This window comes from Pogona vitticeps, chromosome ZW-PAR (assembly GCF_051106095.1).
Source record: "Pogona vitticeps strain Pit_001003342236 chromosome ZW-PAR, PviZW2.1, whole genome shotgun sequence".
NCBI lineage: Eukaryota > Metazoa > Chordata > Lepidosauria > Squamata > Agamidae > Pogona > Pogona vitticeps.
The window spans coordinates 5,632,410-5,654,182 of record NC_135800.1 but is presented as its reverse complement, the minus strand read 5'-3'; the positions used below and the strand labels follow the sequence as shown (position 1 = coordinate 5,654,182).

Sequence of the window (21,773 nt, the reverse complement as noted above, 5' to 3'; positions counted from 1 at the left end):
TTTAGCTGGGAGCCTCCATGTTCAGAGCAAGTCTACCTCTAAAGGCCATGTAGACTTGTTGGGAACTAGAAGCAGCAGAGAGGTGCCTCCCCCCCTCCTGGGGCTGCTCCTCGCGAGCAACCTTGGCTGCTACCTGGAGGCAGGTGAGCACCAATGCTTTCCGAGGATGCCCCAGCTAGATGGGGCAAGCATCAGATGTTTTGAGGAAGACCAAGGAGCCACTGGCTTCATACATACAAAAAGGCCTTGTCTGATGAACTTGCGGATTTCTTGGCCATCTTTTTATTCCACCCAATTAACCAATCCCGGGTTGCATTCCTAAATTGATGGCAAGATGCAAAAAAGCCACTCGGGGAGGGAAGCTGGGAGTGCGAAGAAGACCACCGGGGGGGCCCTCGAGGGCAGGTGAGGGCCCAAGGATTGGAGGAAAGGATGTCTTACCATCGTGGGCTAGGTGGGGTTACGATTCTGGAGCAAGCCCTGCCCTCCTTCGCACTTTTATCATCACAACCACTGAACTCAGATCTGACCCTCTTAAGCACCGCACGGCGAGTGTCTCCCTGCCTGCCGTGTCTGTGTGTCTCTCTCTTCTCCAGTGAGAACGCCAAGGCTGTACTGGGAGAGCCCGCCTGGAAATAAACCCAGGGACAGCCTCTCTCTCTCTCCCCCCAACCCCTAAATCTCTGCTCACCACCACGTCCCCGGAGCACAGCAGCCTCCTTTGTGCCTCCCGTGACCCGGCAATTATGAGTGTGGGAACGAGGTCTACAGGGGGGAAAGCAGCCCTACGGTTCTTCTCTGGGGCCTTGATCCTGGACACAAAGGAGCGACCAACTGGGGAGGGGAGAAGAGGGGAGGGAGGGTGGTCTAAAAGAGGGGGAGGATTTTCTTGGGGGTCCCTGTTGCTTTACAAGCAAATTGGGGACCATCCCCCCCAATGACAAAAGTGGAGGTAACTTACTTTTTTTAAAAAAGGGGGGGGTCCTTCCTATATGGAAATCAGAACTTGCCTTTCCATGCAGACATACAAATGCACACTTAGAACCATTTTACCAGCAACCTAAGTCAGGGTGACCTCCTGCTCACCAGCCTTTTCTCAGCTCCTGTTTTTCTAGCAAAGAAAAAGGGGGGGGGAGAGAAGGGGAATTGCATCTAGCATTGGCCTAGAATGGTCAAATCCTGGACTTCCAAAATTGGGCCTCTGTGGTGGCACAGATGATGAATTGCCTCCCCCACATCCATGGAAAGCCAAGGCCGACATATACCCCACAAACAAACACAGAGAGGGGCGCGACCGATTTCTTAAAGCTCGGAGCTGATCAGAAACTGTGAAAATAGCGGGAGGGGAGCCCTTAAAAATAGCCCTTCTGCTGTACCCATGTCAAAGGTACATGTTTAGAGATCTAATTTCTTTTCTTTTTTTTTTCCCACATACCGTCCCCAACTCTCTTTGATAAAATATTTTCCCATGCCCAGTTGGGACTTCGGAACGTTCCCCCTCTCTGGAGCCACATTCCTGATGGATGACCCCGGTCCCAATGGGGACACCCGTCACCCCCCCTTGGCTTTCTCTAGACCTCCCGATCTCACAGAGGCACCTTGTCTCTGGGCGGGTCCCCCGTGGGCTGACTCTGGCCTGGCCTGGGACTTCCTGGGTCCCGAGAGGGGCCAGGGCTGATGAGCAAGGATGCTTCACCCATAGGCTCCGGGGATGCGTGCCTGGGTCCAGAAGCGGATGCTGCCTTACTAGGGCTTACTCACCATAAGCCTGCCTATCTATCTATCTATCTATCTATCTATCTATCTATCTATCTATCTATCTATCTATCTATCTATCTATCTATCTATCTATCTATCTATCTATCTATCTATCTATCTATCTATCTATCTATCTATCTATCTATCTATCTATCTACCTACCTACCTACCTACCTACCTACCTACCTACCTACCTACCTACCTACCTACCTACCTTACCTACCTTACCTACCTACCTACCCAGGTATTTTGTCAAATTGGCGAAGGCCCTGAATCTTGGTCCAACCTAAAGCTTTCTTAAATAGAGTCCATGCAGACCACAAACCCGTTCCCATGTCATGGCTGACCACCTGCCCTCTGGGCAGTCTACAAACAGGGCGCAGAAAGAGAGAGCGAGAGAGAGAGAGACACCTTTCTGCTCTGCATCAACTGGCGGATCGGGCCCGTGAGAACCTTCTCGCAGAAGGAAGGGCTTCCTGATCTAAAGCCGCTTTCTGTTCCATTTATATCTATAGCCTTGCATGGAAGCAGCCCTTAGGGTCCTGGTTTTCCATGAACCTCCCCCCCCGCCCCATTGCTTGGGTGGGTGGGGGCACACGCTGACTCTTGATCCATCTCCTTCCAAAGTGGAGGGGAAAGTTCATGGGGAGAGCGCTGGAAAGAGCTGGCCTTTGGCATCTGACTCTGCAGTGGGAATGCAGAGGGAGGGGGAGATGACGCAAGGGCGGGGGGGGCTCTCCTATCATTTCTCCCCAGGCGCCCCCTTCCCACCCACCCCGCTTCAACCCTCTGGCTTTAGAAGGTCCTGATTGGCAGAAGTGGGAAGTCTACAGTGATGGAAAAGCTTGGTGCTGGCTGCAGACCCTGGCCCTCCGCTTCCTCTGCTCAATTCCAGGCCTCTGCCTTGTCTTATACTGGCCTGGGACTGATGCATGTTTTAGCAGTGGGTTGGACTAGATGACCCTTGGAGGTCCCAGGTCAGTTGGATGTCCAGATCTGGCTATGCACATCCTTCCTCCCCTCCCCACCCCTTCCAAGCCTCCCTTCCTGAGAGCTACAGACCTGTTTCAACACAAAGGTAGGAATAAATACAGGCAGGGATTCTTAAGGAGTCAGAGCAAGTCCCAAAGAAGAACAACAACGTGTGCTCACAACCCCCCCTGCCTAATGGGGTTGGGCGGGAGGGAGAGGATAAAGGAAAAAAGGAAGTTGTGGAGGGGAAGCCCTTCTTAAAGCTCTTAGCAGGAAACAGGTAGGGGAGCTTGGCCAAGGAGTGGCACGTTTCCGCTCCTTAATGTCGCTCTCCTCCTGGCCGGCTGTCTTCATCAAATGAGAAGGTTTTCTAAGAAACTGCTTAACGTCCTGATGGGAAGAAACTCTGAACTGAACAGAGAGATAAAGCTGCGGCCGAGGGTCCCGGGTTGGACTGAGCAGAGCCCTGATAAGGAAGGACGGGACCAGATTTCATTCTGGGACTAAGTCCAAGGAACATCCAGGCCCTCCGCTTCCCAGGGGTGGCAGGTGACATCAAGCTTCCAGCAGCTGCGGGGGTGGCGGCGTGTGTGTGTGGAATTCCCTGCCCCTCACCCCACTTGCACATCATCCCCTCTTCCCAACACCTTCAAGATGCGAGGAGGGGGGCAAGATCCAGGGGAAGACGCTCTTCGCTCCACTTAGTGGCCCAGCCGTAGCGGGTGGAAGACGGGCTTTATAAAATTTTGCACCGCAGGGAAAAGTGACAGGGGAGTCATTTTTTTGCGGGGGGGGGGGGAAAGAGGAATCAATGAAATATATTAGGTGGGGGAGACACCAAGTCTGAGCCCCATGACAGTTTCCAGCTATAATCGCCGAAGGAGTGATCCGAAGGCCATTCAGAAGAGGCCCTGCGCCCCTTGACTCATGGGTACGTGGCAAGCCTGGCTTCTTTGACAAATCTAGGCTCCGATCCCCAAGGCAGAGACTCTCGGCTTAAACAAACGAGGGTGCCCGCTTGCTGGCTTGCTGCAGCCCGTTTGCCCGCTCGCCAGGGGCAGGAGCAAGAGCTGGGCTCCGACTCCCAGGGCCTGGGAAAGAGCCAGCCGCGGGCCAGGCGCTGCTGGGAAATGCCCACAATGGGTCGGGAGTCCCCCACCCCACCCCTCCACCCCCAAAGCCCAGCCCACCCTTGGAAGGCACACAGAGATTTCCAGTCTGTTCCATTTCCTTCCGTTTGTTTACGACCAGAGAGGCTGCTACGGCTAGGCTAGGAGCCTTTGCTTTTCTCCCGGCCGGCCTTTCTCCTCCCGGGGGAGGGGGCATCGGAGTTGGCCTTTCCGTGCCTGAAATCAGCTCCTTCCCTCCCACCATGGCTTTCCTTCTCTCTCTCTCTCTCCCCCCCCCCCCCAGCTCTGGAAGGGACTCAGGTGCTCAAGGTAGCAATCTGCAAACCTCCTTCTTTTGATCCACATGCATTTCTCCAATTCCGGATTGCCTTTTTTTCCTGCCCTTCTTTTGTACTGATTTGCAAGCCTTGGTTTTCTTCTTCCTGTTTTGACGTTCACGTGTTTTCGAGGTGCTTTTCCTGACCTGTGGCACGTACCGTTTTTTAATTTAACCAACGAACTGATCTATCCATCCTCCCCCACTGAATAAAGCCTGTTTAGGGGACTTATTTTCCAGGGCTGCAAACCCCCCCCCCCCTTTAGTCAGTGTCCCTTTCAAAGGCACCTAGTCTCTTGGGCACTTCCGAACTCAGTGAAACACCCTGCATGCGCCTGGCAAACCAGAAATGTCTCATAGACTCTCTCACTGCTGAATCAAACACTTTTTGGTGACGCTGTCTAACCCAAAACCCATGGAGATTTAAAAAAAAAAAAAAAGCAGAGCCGGTGGGATCCTAGCCATGCCAGAGAAGCCGGGAAGAGGAAAGCTAAGTATTACACCTTGCACTCCGTGGGAGAAACCTGGAGCAACACCCAATGAGGAAGCAAACGAACCAGCAGAATCAAAAGGCTCAGGGAAGAGTCTTTCATGCAGGCGAGTGCTGCGGAAGAGTTGACAAATTCACTGAGGAAGAGGATATAAAGACTGGCCAATGGCTTTACCCGTCAGGAGTCCTGCTGGACACCCACCTCTTCTCAAGGCAGTGGCAGGGATAAACCAGAAGGTGGAGGGGGCCTGCCCACTTTTCACCCCTGCCATAACACAGCAGCCATTGGGGTTCTAGCAAGAGAAAAAAAGAAGAAGACTGGACCCAACAGGCCTGGGGCTTGATCCAGCACACATTCTTAGAGCAGGCACCCTGCCCGTATTCAGGGACCCCCCTCGTCTTTCCCAGACATCCCCAGTCAGAGCCCTGGGCTTCCAAAATCAAGCTCCCATTCCAAATGTCTTCCCCAAACTGTGCCAAAGAGACAGTGGCTATAGCAGTGGCTGACCCATAAACACATGCCCACCCCTCTTCTTTCAAAGAAGAAAGGGGACATTATGGGCCACAACAAGCTAAGGCAAACATCCTCCAGAATTCCTTTGCTCACTCAGCACTGGGGTTTTGTGTGTGTGTGTGTGTGTGTTTATATTTTTTGGGGGATTGGGGGTGGGTGGGAGGGTCTTTCGTTTCCATGCTTGGGCCTTTCCGTTATCGAGGAGGGAGATTACGCTGTCAGCGGTTCCATGTCTGTGTGTGCGTTCAGCAGAATCTTTCCTCTCCCGACATTTGCTGATGGCGAGCTAATCCTTTCAGGCCTCATAAATGAGATTTTATTGGGTCGGAAATATACAGAAAGGTTAATCTGGCTCGTAGCACGGAGGGCAGAGGCCAGGAACAAAGACACGTCCTGGGCTAAGCTGCTTATGGGTTACAAGCGGCGCACGAGAGGTGCCGAGCTGCCGGGGCGGGGGTAGAATAATAACGCGCGGTTTAAAAGTGCTGAAGGAACCCCCAAACAGGTCAGTAAAGCTTTTACCGGGCAGAGCTGTTTTGATCCATCTACACGCAGCCTCCCCAAGATCTGTGAAAATGACAATGGCCATCTTTCTCAAGAAAAGGCCAGTTTTAAGTCCTTTTGGCTGCCAACCAGAGCAAAAAGGCCACAGAGGATGCGAAACGACAGAAATGACAGGCAGATTTGCTCTATCAAGTCCTAAAGGATTCCTTGACCTTTTTCTACACAGGGGGAGAACAGGACCCAAGGGCAGAGACTGGGCACAGATCCGTAGAGGTGCTGGAGAGCTGTTTTCTCCTGCCCTGCTGAGGAATTCAGAAAAGGCTGCCGGCCATGTATCTGGACGAGTTTGGACCCTAAGTCTCGCCTCCTCCAAAGCCACTCCTTAGCAGGCTACTTCTGAAAGTTTGCCCATTCCTGCCTGGCATGACAGAATGACCTCTTCTCAAACGGGGCTGTTTTGTTGCATCTCTGCCTGAGTCCCTGTTCTGGTCCGTCTGTCCCCCACTTTCTGATCACGAAGCATGCCTCCCACAGCTATGCACACTGGGTGTGTAACACAGGGCTCTAGGGGAATGTGTTCCCCCCCTCTCTCTAAAGCATCTGCAGGCAAAAATCTTTCCAAAAAGTCCTCCAGCCCCAGACCGAGCGCTGCATCTTCTGAGCGGACGGCAGAGCAGCTGGTCCAGAAACACACCGAGGAGTCCGGGTGCAAAAGGAGGAGAGCAGAGGCTGCACCCCTTTCCCCGTTCTTCTCCCGGAGGAGAGGAACGAAACCTTTCCCGAGGGATCTCTCCGAGGAGGAGGAGGAGGAGGAGGCCCTGCTGTGGGTAAATCACTTTCGGATGCCCCTCCTGTGGGTCCCAGAGAGCCTGTCTGGTCCCATTAATCTGGCTTCTCCATGCCTGCCTCCCCCCACCAACACTTCCACAAAGCCCGGCAAAGCCGGAGAGGAAGTGACTCCCGGCGGTTGACGTCCTCGGTGTTATTGTGTCTGCCGGGCTCTCACGCTTGCTGCAGAACGGGCCCAGCAGCGGAGTCCTGAGGACACAATCTTGGAAGGGGGCCCCGGCCAGCCTTTTCCTCACCATTCAAAGAGGAGAGCCCACCCCCACCCCACCCGAAACGGCTCCCCTCCCCTGCCTTCTCTTCCCCCACATCCACTTGCCCCTCTGTGTGTGTGTGTGTGTGTGTGTGTGTGTGTGTGTGTGTGTGTGTGTGTGCACGCGGCGTGCGCTGACATTCTTGCCTTGGTGCCAGGTCGGATGTTAAGACAATCCAAGGCGCAGGATGGCCAGGCTGATTAAAGGGGCCCCGCCTGAGTGCAAACAGCCACCGGGACCAGCATACACACACACACACACACACACATGCAAAAAAGCACAGGCGTTCATTCCCACCTCCCCCAGGAAAGGAGGAGAGAGTGACACATACACATACACACACACACACCCAGGCAAGGAAGCTCATCCTGCCACTCACAGGTCTGGTGGGGGCTGGTAGGGGGCATAGCTGATGCCCCCTTCCCAAGACAGGGCTGGGAGGGGGGACAAAACCAGCACAAATACAGGCAGAGGATCCCTGCCGGAGGCTCAAAACCTTGCAAGGCGGGTGCGGCCTTTTTATTGATTTGGTCATTTGGTCATTCTCAACGGTCAATGCCATGCAGGAAAAGTGACCAGGGGAGAAAATCCCAGGACAGCAACCCACCAATGGACGGACGGACTTGTTTCCCCCCTTGGGCCTTCACAAGAGCCATGGGGGGCAGTCAGAGGAAAAAAAAAAAAGGCTCCACGGCCAAGTGGAACCAGCCCCCCCCCATCATCATCCTGCAGGGTCTCCACCTGCGGCTTAGAGGCAAAGATGCTTTTCTTTTCTAAAAGAGGCTTCCTTTCCTCTGCGGCTCCTTCATGTGTCATGAAACGGGGGGGGGCACCTGGATGATGGGTTGGGGGGCTTCTGGCCCTCTCTGCCATCATACCCCCCCATACACAGCCAAGCAAAGGACGAGGAGACCCACATGTTTCTTTAAGGGGAGCCACCCATGATTTTGCTCCTGCCGGAGGAAAGGTTATTTCCACGGGCTTTTCTCTGCCCCGGCTGCCTTTTTCCCTTATCGGCCGCTGTGTATTTATAGCGTGGGAACTTTCACTCGCACAAACAGAGCGTCGAGGCGGGACGGGGGCCTCTGGGAACTGGGGAAATGCCCCGTCCCCGGGCAAAAGCCGCTCTGCGCATCCCCGTGGGAAATGTTGCAGGGGGTGGAGAGGGGATGGAAACAGGGGAGAACTATCACAGGACTGGAGGGAATCAGGAGAGCCCCCCCTCACTCACAACTTACTACTTCATTCCCCCTACCTACGTAGCAAAGCCAAGGCAGGGCAGAAAGGTGATCGGAAAGGGCTTTGAGGACCTAAAAGCGCCCCACAGCCAACCCCCCTCCCCCTGCAGCCCCGTCCGGGACGAACAAGGTGGGGGGGGCAGAGCCCTTGAGCCTGGAGAACTGAATCACAGACATGGAAATGGTCTTTCGATGGCTGCAAGGCCAGCCATGAACAGAATCACAGACCGGTAGAATGGGAAGGGATCCCCCCAAAGGCCATCTAGTCTCACCCCTGCTCCAGAGAGAGAGATGCCTCCCAAACTCTGCTTTGAAGCATCGAAGGAAGAACGGCAGCCGCCGCTTCCTGAAGGAGTCCCTTCCACCATTGCAACAGTCCTTCTTGTCACAAAGTAGAATAAGTACAATTTCTCACAAGGCGAATGGAGACCAGTGAGCACCATCCTCCATGTGACCACCTTTCTAATATCTGAAGATGATTCTTAGACCACCTCCTAGCAGCTTTTTCATAGGTATGACTGTCCTGCCAGCTCTCCCCATTTTGCGCATCTGATTTTTTTCCCGGCCTAAATGCAGAACGGGACATTCAGCTACTGCTGAAAATTCATTTTTATTTTGGAGCAGACCTGTTCAGTCCTGGGCGAGGCCAGAACTAAGAAGGAGACCCTGCAGACCAGCACAACTGAGCCGAGCGCAAGGGGAAACATCCTGACACCAACCCATGAGCTGAAAAGATGTCTCTCCCCTTCCAGAAGGCTGTGGTGGTGGTGGTGGGGGAAACGCACCCACCTTGGCTTTTAAAAGCCTGGCTTAAAATATCACACCCCCTAAGCAATGGGGTCGTGTGGGTGAGGGGAGACTGGGAAAGAGAGAGAAGGGGGGGCTTATCTGTCTGGAAGATCTAAGCAAGATGGGCTTTCCACAAAGGGGACCCTTGTGAGGTCATGTTCGCACCCTCCTTCTCCCGGGGAGGATGATGAAGGCTCCGTTTTGTTTTTGTGATCGTGAGAAATCCTTGCCCTCCAACAGCCCTCTTGGGAAATTGGCAAGAGAGAGAGAGAGAGAGAGAGCAAACTGTGAAAAATAAGGGCTGCAAAGAATTTTGGAGACGGACAAAGAGGGCTTGAGGTTGCCTGGACGTTCCCCGGTTGGGCAAAGCCGAGGTGGCCTTTTGCAAACATGTAGGTTTTCTTCCCCGGGTGGGCCTGCTCTCTTTTACTGAGCCTCCAGTCCCACAGAGGAGCCAAAAGGCTCACCCCAGGCTCCCCGAGAGCCATCGGCTCCTACGGGAAGCCTCTGTCTTCCCCACCACCGACGCCTTATCCCAGCTCAACTCCAGAGGAAACTGGCAGTCCCCAAGCCCCTTGCTAAGCGCACCAAAGTCTGATGTTTGTGTGTGTTTGTGAGACCGCAGGGTTGGCTATAAAAGAGCCGGACAGACAAGAGTGTGAAGTTTGCCTGGTGCTCTCTCTCCTCCTCCTTCGTTGCCAAGGAATTTATAACTTGCATCACAGGCTAGCTCGGTTTTAAAACAAGAAAGAAAGAAAGAAAGAAAGAAAGAAAGAAAGAAAAGAAAGAAAGAAAGAAAGAAAGAAAGAAAGAAAGAAAGAAAGAAAGAAAGAAAGAAAGAAAGAAAGAAAGAAAGAAAGAAAGAAAGAAAGAAAGAAAGAAAGGGGTCTGGCTGGCAAAGGAGCTGCTTGGGTCCATTGTTCGTTTAGAGGAGGGGCACCCTTCCCCTCCCCTGCAAAAACCTGCCTTTCTTCCCACACATCCCCTCTGTCTTTCTGATCCCGCAGGAACAATGCCAGGGGGAAGAGGGGAAACCCTGGAGCCTCCCCTGCTATTCAAGTCTTGGTGGCCCCCTCCGCCTTTCCCCAAGGAAGACCCAAGGAGGTCAAGCCTTCCCCAGACCAGGTCTTGTGAGGTTCCTTATGGCCACGGGAGCAGGGCCACCAAAGAGGCTACCAAAAGTGTCGGGGGGGGGGACACGAGATGTTCTTTCCTTCCCAATAAAGGCCACTGTGTGTGTGTGGGGGGGGGACGTGCAGAGAGCCATCTTCTGCTTGACATCTTCCTCCCCAGGCAGCTTCTCCAGAGAATGACCGGGCAGGAGATGCAGGACTGGCTGGAGCAGGACAAAAGCCCAACAGAGCTGTGGAACCCCCTGCCACAAGATGTCGTGGCTTGTCAACTCGATGGGCAGGAGATAAATGTAATCTATAAATAGATGTGGTCACCAAAGGCCACCGTGGCTAGTTCCACTGCCCTAAATCCAACTGGCTCGTCCCAGCTAGAGTAGATCCATCAGGGCAGTTACTGGAAGGCGAGTCAACCTTGACGCAAATCTCTCTGGTTCAATGGGTCTGCCCGAGCCACGCAGGATCTCCTCGAGATCAAACCACGCATTTTCCAGGCAGGAAACACTGTGGGGCTTTGAAAACTCCTCACTGGGCTGTCAGGTTGAGAGGATCCTTTACCTCCTTCGTTTACGCGCGTTCTATGGCTGCAATTATCATTTAGGACAGCTCTGTGATTTAGGTCTTCCTCTGGCTGTGGGGGCCAGGGGTTGGAAGTTCGATCCCCCCCCCACGGTGTGTCCTTGATGGGGGCTGAACCCGATGATCCAGAGGGTCCCTTCCAGCTACACAATTCTAAGACGATGATCATCGACGTCACGTTTTAAGGGTATAAAAGGTACACAGAAACGGCACGCTGACTTTGGCGGCTCTCCTCAACTGCCTCACAAACCTCCTCACAAAAGGACACACACACACACACACACAAACTGCCACTTTGGAGGTTTCCAATCCAAACAAAGCCCTTGTTTTGATCGGCCATTATTTGAGTCCATGGCCTCGGATAACCAGAGCTGGCCTGGCCGCCCTGCGTTGCCGCTGGTGTCGCTGCCAATTCTCAGCAATGCGGCTTCTCCTTGCCGGGACGGTCCTGCCGGCTGGGGAAAAAACAGAGGTGCTGCTGCTCTACGTTTCCCAAAGATGGGGAAAGGCTGGCTCAGGGGCAAGCGGGAGGCGCAGGGGCCCCTTCTTTCCTCCCTCTCACCCCAATGGGCTGTGGGCACTTCCGCTAGTCTGGGAGAGGCAGGTCCAGGGGAGTCTGGGATCAGGCCCCCCTACCCCTGGAAGGGATGGGATTCAGAGGCAAGCTTTGCCAAGGGCTTGTCAGACACACACACACAAACACACACAGAGAGCTTCCTGGAAGCAGGAACTGCAGGACCACCCAATTCTCCTAGAATGGGACTCAGTGGCCTGAAAAGCACCCAGCAAACCAAGCCCGAGATAACAGGGCTTCTCAGGAGATGCACGGCTTCTAAACGGAGCAGTGGGAAAGGTCTCCTCAAAGCCCACAGCCAGAGAGGGGTTGGTGGCCACACTGGCTGGGCTCAAGTGCTCAAGCCGCTACCGTCCATAACGGTCCCTCTCAGAAGCTTTGCCTCTAAACATGGAGGCTCTATTCTGAGATCCTCTTCACCTGGGTAGGATTGGGTGGGTCCTTCTTTCCGTCTCTCACAAAGTGGCCAGAAGGAAGGCCACAAGAAGGTCCAAGCTGGGTTCCCCCCCCCATCCTTTTGTGACGGCTTGTCCACCCCCGCCGTCAATCTCGTGGCAGGGAGTTCCACAAGCCTGGTGCGCTTTGCCTGGAGAAGTCCTGCCTCGGCCTGTTTGAACATCTGTTCAGTTGGGATGGTGCGGTTGTGGATCTTCTGACGGTGGCAGGAGAACCAAGCCCACCGCCTTCAGCCCAGTGCAGAAAAGGCTGAGCAAAAACATTAACTAACCAACAGACAACAACGAAGTAAGGCATCTAACTTGAATGGATTTCTCTTTAACCAGGCAAGTCGTATCTACGCCGTGCAAGGAAGAGCCTTCTCCTGCTTGCGCTCGCCTGGACATTCATGAGACCTACACAGAGGGGCCAAAGGGAGCCGACAGGCCACCTTCTCCTCTTTGCCCTGTGTGGGTTGAGACGTCCTCCACCCCCAAGGAATCCTCAGCAGCTCGCCATAAAGAAGTGGCGGAAAGGGGCCGAGAAGGCCGCTCTGCGCTCACATCACCCCATGCAGTGCCGAGGGAACAAAATGGGACGGAGGCTGAGTGTCTGTTTCGGAGGCAAACCCAGGCTGGGGGGGGGGTCACGTCCCTTCCCAGCCTATAAAATCAGGAGGCCGAGCCCCTCCGAAGCCAGCTTCGGCTTTCACGCTACCTTCCCTCGCTCTGTCCTCTAATGCAATTGGACCAACCCTGCCATGAACCCTGCATAACCAATTCTCCTCGCCGCTGTAACCCAAGACTCCTCTCTTGCAGGGCTTTGGCGTGTACTCCCAGCAGTGGGGTGGGGTGGGGGTGGGACGGAGGGAGAGGGAGGGAGCCCAGGCCAGCTTTGCCTTGAGCCAGAGTGGTGGGATCTGAGAAAGGCCAACAAAGGTGGGGCTTTCAGGGGTAGACCCTACAGTTACCTCCTGAACAGGTGCCTTTCCTGGAGGGGCCACATTTAAAAGGGGGGTGGGTGTTTGAAAGGCAAGCTTGTGGTTGCCGATTGGTCTCCGGAGCCCCCGCTCCCCTTCCCCGTCAAACAAGCCCTTTGCAGACGGACCCTGAGAAGCACTGCATGACTCCCCCCAGGAGGTTCCCCAAAAGTTCTGAGATGACCCCCCCCCAAGGGCCACCTCTCGACAGCGCCGGCCTTGGAAAGGTACTTAAAAGCAAAACAAAAAAAGGAATGAGTTTTCCCATTGTAAGGTTGGAAAAATACCACAGTGGTTAGGCATTGCAAGCTTGGAAAAGAACAGCAGAGCAGCAGAGCCCAGGCGGATAAAAAAAGCTGTGCACCGCCCGCCTGCCACCAAAAAAAAAAAAAAAAAATGACCGGGAGGAAAGGCCTGGGAAGGCCCGCATCGGGAAGGCTGAACTCTGACAGCAGAGAGAGACTCCAGGGACAGGAGGCCAGCTGGGTGAAGAAGGGGCCATGGGTGGCAGCGGGCTTTCTCACGCCACGGACTTCTTTCGGGCACGTGGGAAGGAGGAGGGGCCACGTCATCGGGCCCCCTCTGGCCAGCCCTCTCTAGTGGTCTCCCGGGGACCTTCCCCTTCTTCGCTTCAGGGCAGTGAGGGCAGCGATCTGTCCACCAAACCCCCTCCCTCTCCCCCTCCCATCTTCCTCCTCCAAACGCATCATCTGGAGCAGAACCTGGCCATGTGCAGCTTGCGACAGGCTCTCTAAAGCACCACCTTTCTCTGGGACCAAAAACCCAGACGCAGCTGGACAGGTTGGATAAATCGGAAAGTCCACCTCCATCCTCTCCTCCTTTTCTCCCTAGAACTCATGGGAAGGGTTTTCGAAAGTTATTTTCTAAAAGTAATTTGTTCCCACTACTTGCCAAAAAGTGTTTCAAAAGTAACTCACTGTAACTACTTTTAGAACTATTGAAAAGTAACTTGCTGCTCTGTCTGTTACTTTCATAACAAGGATTAAAAAGAGAATGGCATAAGCTAGAGATGGGCACAAACCTGGGTTTGGAGGTTCTCTTTCCCTACCCTCCAGCCAGTTCTGCAACTCACCAGCCAGTGTGCACTGCTGATCTCCTCCTCTTCCTCCTTGCGTGATCGTCCAGTCATAGCAGGACCACATGCTTCCCTCCTCCGCCTCCTCCAGCAGCCACCCAATCAAAGGCAGTGCTGCAGAAATCCCAGCCCCGGCTCTTTATCTGAGTGGGTGGTTGCCAGAGGAGGCAGAAGAAGGAACCATGCACTCCTGCTATGATTGGACGATCGCATGAGGAGGAGGAGGAGATGACCAATGCACACGGGCTGGTGAGTGGAGCAGCTGGTCGTGGAGTGGGGGGAGGGAATGCACTGACGAACCAGCACGAACCTCCAAATCAAGGTTCGTGCCCATCTCTAGCATAAACCTAGGAAAATCCTTATCTTTACAAAGCAACTTTATAAAGCCATTGTGATTTTTTACTTCTTCCGCCAATAAGACAGTTGGGTTCCCAGTCATTATGCTGCTTTTGAAATGTAACTTCATCATGCTCTCTCTCTGTGTGTGTGTGTGTGTGTGTGTGTGTGTGTGTGTGTGTGTGTGTGTGTGAGTGTGTGTGTGTGTGTGTGTGTGTGTGTGTGAGTGTGTGTGTGTGTGTGTGTGTGTGTGAGAGAGAGAGAGAATGAGAGAAAGCTATTTAAGGAGTGGTTTTACTACAGTAATTCCACTCCCCTAGTGAGTTCCCATGGCTGAGCGGGGAGATTTGAACCCAGATCTCCAGAGTCCTAGTCCATCACTCTATCTACTACACTACACTGGGGATCTTCATTCCCTTATTACTCCACCCCATGCAACTGTATGTAGCAGCCTTTCTCCAAATTCTTAACTGCAAGGAACTCCTCCAGGGTGTGTGACAAAGACAGATTCCTCAAACCTACAGCACGATGGTCCTCTATTGCAGAAAAAAAAAGCATCCAGCTCCTTTCTCTGTAAATCTGTGCATAGCAGCCCTCCAAAACAATGAATGACCCACCATGGACAGAGAGAGAGAGAGAGAGAGAGAGTCGGACAGACAGACGGAGAACAGCCTACAGCTTGTGGGCAAAAAGTGGAAGCCGGGAGGCAGAGCCCATGGGGTTGGTGGAAAGGGGGGTGAGGAGGAATCCCAGCCTCTCATTCTTCGCTTGTCATGACCTTCATGCTTCACTGGATCTCTGAAGATACTGAGATCTTGGCAGGAAAATACACAGCCTGTGGGAACTAGGCAGTACCGAGCCATCAGGAGGAGGAGGGAGCAGCTTCTGCGGGTGAGACTCCGGACAATGGCCAGCCCATTCCACCATCCTCATCCTCATCCCCATCTCCTCGGTCAGAGGAAATCCTGGGAAATTTTACAGACATCGAAAGGACCAAGAAGCAGGAAGAGGAGGAGGTAACTCTTAGCGGTAGCAAAGCCGAGACAGCTGGGAAGAGCCAGGTGGGAACCCCACACAGCCAGAGGGTGCTTCCCAAGGGGACCGTCACCCCTTGGGAGCCCCCCCCGCCCACCCCCCTTGCGGCTCCTGCCTAAGGCTACCAACTTTAGGAAAAAGGAACGAGGATTAGAGCAAGTCGGCGGCTGGTGGGTCTCTGGCCGTGATCAGCAAAGGGACGAGTCCAGAGAACAGGCGAAGTCAGAAGCGACCTTATTCTAAGCACCAGATGCTGGAGGCAAACATCTTGACACTCTCCCTGCAGAGTGGTCTTCTCCAGCCGAACACCCTCCCGATGTGTTGCACAAGGCCACCCCACATTCACAGGCACTGAGGGAGACAGAGTGAATCCCTCTAATAGGTCAGGGGGGTGCTGGGTTGAGAAAGCCCCCCCCATGCAAAAGGATCATCAGGAGGGGTCCGACTCTAGGTCATCAGTCCAGCTTAGAAAGTAACTCATACAGAAACCTTACCCGGCACCTCGGCCGCAGCCAAGGAAGAATGGTGGCCTAAGGATCCGCTCCCACCTCTATGTCGAGACACATCGCTATTCACTAAGCAGGCAAAAAAATAATTGGGAAGAGGCAGGATGGGGGCCACAGAGCATGCAGAGAAGCTGCAGGCACCTCCCCATCTGGAAAAATCCTGTGTAGTACTCGTAATGCGTTCATTCCTATCCCTTTGCTTTAGGGCAGAAATGGAGGCCAAATCTAGCAGCAGTTTGGGGGGAAAAAAAGGAATAATGAGGGAAGCGAGCCCTAAAATCAGGGTGGTGGTGGTGATGGGATTCTGCTCATCTTCAGCTTGCCCCAGAGAGGAGGAGAGAGCAAAACCTCACAGATTTTGGACCAAGTGAGAAAAAGAAAGGCAAAGTACACAACCGGAGCTGAAAAGAAGCTCCCGGCTTGGGCTGAAATCTCCCTCTCTCTCTTTCTGGCCAGGGACGGAGGGACTTCGCCTCCAAACCCCTGCAGCACCCCAGATCCGTGGAGGCAAAGGTGGGTGATCGGCAGTGAGAACCAAGAGGGCAGAGCGTTCCCAGCAGCCTTTGGAGTCATCCGCCGGGCCCACATTAAAGGAACCGTGGTGCGCACTCTCACACACACACACACACACCCCTCACCCCTGGGCAGACTTCACTGCAAGGCTCCCGTCGCACTTGCTAACCCCAATGACAGCTTGCGGGATCTATATTAGTAATTATCAACCGATAGAGACCGAGGTTCCCAGGCTGGCTTCAAAGTGGCCTGCAAAGGCCTCCAAGGGAGGGAAGGGGCTGTGCCTCTTCCTCTCCTCCTAAAAGTCACCCCCTCCCTCCCTCCCTCCCTGGGTTCACATGATGAAACTTCACAGCCACAAGCCGGGGTGGCCAACCGATGACGGGGCAAAGGAAAAGAGAGAGAGAGAGAGAGAGAGAGGTGGCGGCCGCCAAGTAAGAAGCCAGCGCTTCTCTCTCTTGCCTCTGGTTGTCGTTCAGCAGGGGACCAGGGAGGCGCCTTGTTCTCCCAGTCGACCCTACACACACACACACACACACAACTCTGATGAGGGGGTCACTGGAGAGTTGCCAGGAGTAGAGCGAAAAAACACAGAAGCAGAAGCCTTTGGTTTGGCCAGAGCTTCTCCGGCCACCCCTGTACAAAGTGGGTTCCATTTCCCGGACGGCTTATGGGCCTTTAAGCGGCCGTAAGATTCTTTGTCGGGTGCGTTGTTTTGTGTTTGTTTCGCTGCCACTGACTTACACGGCTAGTCCACACCCAGGCCAACCCTGGAGGATCCCTGACCACTAACGGCTGCTTTTCCTCTTGCTTCTCAGAGGAGCAAAACAAGGAGAGGCTGCGACGGAGCGCCATCGGCCACAACAAGCGCCGGCGGTCACCTTTGGAGGTGGCACAAGGCCCGCCAAGGAAGCCTGACGAACAAGCCACGGCTCTGGAGGGCCAGGGAAACGGACGCACCCGGCGGGAGGCCCAGGGAGGGCGCCGAGTCCTACCTGGCAACGGCTGAAGACGTCGGCCAGGTTGACCTGGACCCCAAAATGCTTCAACACCTGTAGGGCTTGGTCCTTGGCCTTCTCGGAGCAATCCACCTGGAAGCAGCGGCCTTCCCCCACCTGGGAATGCAGCTGCAGAAAGAGAGGAGGAGAAGGAGGAGGACTCTGAGGAGCAGCGCCAGAGGGGCCCCACACCTCACAGCAGCTCACAGGGGTGGGGTCGGGGGCGCACAGTTACAAGAACGATGCAAGAACGTGGGTGTCCAGCGGTGGTGGACCATGAGCTAGGAAGTGATGGGTTCGCCTCTGGTCCTGTTTTGAGGACCCTTCGTTTGCAAAACTCCACCATATGCTACAAAACACATCAGATAGATTTGGTTGAGGACGAGGCACTTTCAGAAGGGAGGAGGACAAAGAAAAGGCTGTGCTCAGGATGCCATTAGAAAAGCTCCACATACAGGGGCAGTCTACCTCAAGAGCACAAGCCACGTCTTTGTGACAAACAAGGACTCCTCTCCCCGCTCTTTGCTGGAAAGCTGCCTTAGGACATCTAGCCTAGCAGGGAACAATTTGCCCTGATATGCTGCCTTTCCAGTTGCAGGGAGGAGTTACTGGAGGGGTTTGCAAGGGGAATAATAAAAGGCCGTTTTCTGCCACGCACACCCTGAAGTGGATCTGAGCACCTCATGCCCGAAACCTTATCACTTGCATGGGAAACGTAGTGCGTACCGTCTGATACGGAAGGCCAGAGGTTAAAATCACTCGTCCTTCTTGTCTTGCAATCTGAAAAAAGAAAAGACATCTTCATTTAACTGGGGCAGCATCAAAAACAGAACCGAGAGAGGGAGAGGATGTGATTCCAGGCAAAGGGTCATGGGAAGGCACATAAGGAAGTCTTTTGGGGTGGAGGCCCCTTATCTTTGTGGCTCCTCTTGCGTAAGGAAGCCCGGGAGGCGAGTTCTAGTTTTTCTCCCTGGCTACTTCCACAGACAGGAGCTGAGGCAGAGCTGGGCAGGTTAACTGCTTTGTGGATGCCTCTTTGCTGATTTTTAGCTGGTGTTTAATTCGCCGCTTGAGAAGCCTGTTGTTGTTACAGCTAGAAAAATGCCTGCTTTTAGGATGAATGAAGAAAGGCCTAGGAAGGTCCAGTACCCGTGTGAACGTGACAACCACCCTTTAAAGGAGTACGCCCGTGCCTGGGAGGAGCCGAAGAGGCCAAAACGAAGGGATGCGTCCCATGGCTGTGTGAAGATTTCAACCCGGCTCTCCCAGGAGGCTCAAGCATTGCACCCGGCCAGTCCTCACCTCACAATCCTAGCATCTTCTTGCATCCCTACCCTGCTTCCCCCCCCCCCCCAATGAATAACCAGGGGGAGTCACAGAAAAGAAGCCTGCAAAAACCGGAGAAGTCCACAAAGATCTAGTTGTCGGTCTCCCTCCCAAGGCAGGAGTCTTTGGGGGATGAAAAGCAAGCACCCCAACAGAAGCCAAAGTGAACTCCTAGTAAGAACCTGCGGCCTTTCACGTAAGTGACCCCCCCCCCAAGCTCTGGACCCCGGCCTCCGCTGCAACCCAGCATGGAGTCTGCACGCCACCCCCTCCGGCTCCCCCCAAAACCTCCCAGCCTCCTCAGGGCCGCTCACCTCAGCCGCCTTCCGGTGCTCATCCTCGTTCTCCAGGATCTGGACGTCCGCCCCGAGGCAGCGCAGATACCGGCCCAGGCCCTGCAGCATGTTGTCACAGACCACGCGGAAGTCCTGGATCGGAATGGAGGACGAAGCGGCAGGGGGCCCTTCCGGAGCTGGTTCAGAGATCTGGAAAGGAGAGGAAACCCCCCCTGAAAGATTCCACCACCACCACCACCTCCGCCCAAACACACAAAAGCATTCGGGGCTGGAAAACACACTTTCCCAAGATGCAGAGACCAACGAACCTCTGTGTGTGGACTCCGCACCTTTTGCTGCCTCGCGGACTTCTTTGCTTTGGCTCCGGGGCAGGCCTTGCCCGCCAGAGGCGTCATGAGGTCGGGACTCAGACCAAAGGCCACCGGATCCTTCAACAGTGTTGCGTAAATCTCCAGCAAGCAGTAAGCATCCGACGCTGCAGAGGGAACAGCCAGGGAGCAGGAGCCCAGGCGGAAAAGCACCCACTAAGTTTCCTTCCGCTGCTCCGGGGCAGGAAGACCATCAGAGCATAAAAATGTCTTCTGCAACTGTCCAAGCTGACCACTTTTGCCCAGCACAAGCTTTCGTGGACTGTAAGCCACGGCTGACGTCAGGCCGGAGTCCACGAAACCTTATACCAAACAGAAGACGCCTGGCTTTAAGATGCCACAATAATATGAATGTCTGCACCGCAGCCTGCCTTGAGCACTGCAAAGCGACCTCACGGAGATGTACAACAGCCTTATCAGGTAGACCATCGCGGCTCCTCCCCAGGTGGGTGGGAGAGTGGCTCCTGGCTCGATCAGCCAAGGCGTTCTTGGTGGGAAGGAGATGTGGTAGGATTTAATGGCCAGGACCTTGGGAGGTGGGGACTCAGCCCCAGGGCTGCATCCAGCTCTCTGGACTTCACCCACAGCCAAGTTGCTTTCCTCAAAGCTCATGAAAGGTAAACTTGGTCTGGTCCCTTGGGCCAAAAGAGCACCCCGGATGTTCTTGGACGACAACTCCCAGAAGGATTCACCCCTTGGTGTGCTGGCCAGGATTTCTGGGAGTTGCAGTCCAGAAACATCTGGGGACCCTTGTTTGAGATCCGCTGCTTTAGAAGACCCAGGCTAAACCCTCACCACCTCTAAGGGGATGCCCCAGAAAGAATCCCACGGAGCAGCCCGGCCCACCAGACTCTTTCCCTCTGCTCTGAGCAGCATCCTTGACAACAGCAGCCACACTCAGGGCGTCCCAACCTGCATAGAGAATCTGGTCCTCTCGGAGAGGCCTCCTGTCCCAATTGGAGAGCTGCTCCGTCTTGTCCAGGGGTTTCCCGAGGAGGTCCCGCACCAGCAGGCTGAGTCCCCGAACCTGCTTGCCGCCTTCCGCCGGGAAAGAGTCCACCTCCTGGAAGCCCTTCTTTGCCTCCTTGAAGCCTTTCGGGAACTGAAGGAGAACAGAGGGGAAAGGGGGAGGCCAGGGCGAGAGTCACCGCGAGCGGGGAACAGAGAGCAGGCCTCCTGCAAATCCACCTGAACCCAGGCAGCGACACACACTGCTGGCAGCCAAAAGCATTCCACACTAAATCAGGGGGTGGCCATACAGCCCACCAAGGCTGCCCAGACTTCCCCCCCCCGGGCCCTGCCCTTTTCCCAGGCAAAAAAGATCTCTCGCTGCTCCCAGAAGCCTCAAGAAGTGGTCACTGGTTGATTGGTTGATAGAGAGAGAGGGAGAGAGAGAGAGAGAGAGAGAGGGAGGGAGGGAGGGAGGGAGGGAGGGAGGGAAGGAAGGAAGGAAGGAAGGAAGGAAGGAAGGAAAGAGCTGATGATAGATCGATAGAGACAGAGAGCTTTCAAAATTTCTGCAGAAGACTTCCAGTCCCAGTTTGTACGCCCCTGAATACTGGCCCTGGGAACCTGCCCAAGTTCTGTGACTCGGCTACTGAGATGCCAGGGGATGTCCATGAATATTCAGACTGCTCAGTAGAGAAGGCCTGAGACCAAACAGGGACATGCGAGGTTGCCAGCAGTTAAGAGAAGAGGCAACAATATCTGAACGTAAGAGGAAGCGAGAAACTGGAGCAGCCGGGGATGGTGATGGAAGGACCCTGGGTTTCTATTCAGAGGGTGACCTGCTTTTTAAGCTACAAGGAGCCCATCCGGCTGCCAGAGGAGGCTTTCCCCGTTTTTCTCCTTTACCTGTCTCTGCACAGCTAGAAGATCCAGGAAGGCGCACATCTGCTTGCCCACCTCCTGGAAAGCCACACTGGTCCCCCTGAGGCTGCACAGGTCCCCCAACATCCCATAGCCTGGAGAAAGCAAAAGACGAAGCAAAGGTTGGCCCGGCTGAGGAGACCCAGCTGGAGGAACCCTGGGGGTGGGGGTGGGTCGTACCGAGCTTGGTGATGGCAGGATCGGCGAAAAGGGCCTGGAAGAAGCAGGCCAGCCTTTCCTCCTCCTCCCCCTGATGGTCCTGCCCGAGCAGCTGCAGCATGTCCAGGAGGAAAACCCTGCCCTGGATGGCCAGCTGGACGAGCGAGACGCGGGGCTTCTCCCCCACGAAGCCAAAGGAGGAACGCCACTCCATGTCGATGCCAACGATCCGGCCGGGCTGCAAGAGGAGAGAAGCTTCGTCACTCTCCTGCACAGAAACACAAAGCCCCCCCCCTCCCCGAGAAGCCACACATTTCCCAACCCCCCCCCCCCCCAAAGCACCGAGGTGTGCAGGTTAAGCAGGCCAGGCTAGGCTTCAGGAGCCTCTGGATTCAAAACCTGACCGGGCTAGCAAAACAGCTTGGAATGGGACCCCCAGAAACCCCAGCCAGGACCGTCAGGGGAAGAGGTGATGGGCTTTATAGTCCAAGGGCCCTCTGGCCCGGTTTTGGCAGATTTGTGCGGAGGATCAGAGTGGGGAAACGGTTTGGGGCCCCTACCTGTAGCACAGACTCCTTGGCTTTCTGCAACTCTTCCCAGGTGGATAAGAGAAGGACCTGGTCTCTCGGGATGGGGAGGCGATAATAACCGTCCTTCTTCCGGCCCTCAGCCATATTTGCCACCTCTTCTGGGCAGTCTTTCCTGCCCAGAAAGAGAAATCCACTTGCTTTAGGGAAACATGAGGAGAACCACCACACCTCAG

General features: G+C 54.7%; 1 protein-coding gene across 6 annotated transcripts in view; it reads right to left on the bottom strand.

The window, feature by feature from the left end:
* The window catches only part of EXD3 (exonuclease 3'-5' domain containing 3), a 72,705-nt gene that overhangs the window by 23,478 nt on the left and 27,454 nt on the right, over window positions 1–21,773 (bottom strand). For all 6 annotated transcript variants that reach the window (XM_072984569.2, XM_078382641.1, XM_072984567.2 and 3 more), the window contains 8 exons: window positions 21,571–21,712; window positions 21,032–21,248; window positions 20,837–20,946; window positions 19,895–20,084; window positions 18,923–19,089; window positions 18,633–18,803; window positions 17,719–17,772; window positions 16,990–17,121 (listed from right to left, as the gene is read on the bottom strand). In XM_072984569.2, the coding sequence (XP_072840670.2) occupies window positions 16,990–17,121; window positions 17,719–17,772; window positions 18,633–18,803; window positions 18,923–19,089; window positions 19,895–20,084; window positions 20,837–20,946; window positions 21,032–21,248; window positions 21,571–21,712 (1,183 nt within the window). The remainder of the gene's footprint in view (window positions 1–16,989; window positions 17,122–17,718; window positions 17,773–18,632; window positions 18,804–18,922; window positions 19,090–19,894; window positions 20,085–20,836; window positions 20,947–21,031; window positions 21,249–21,570; window positions 21,713–21,773) is intronic.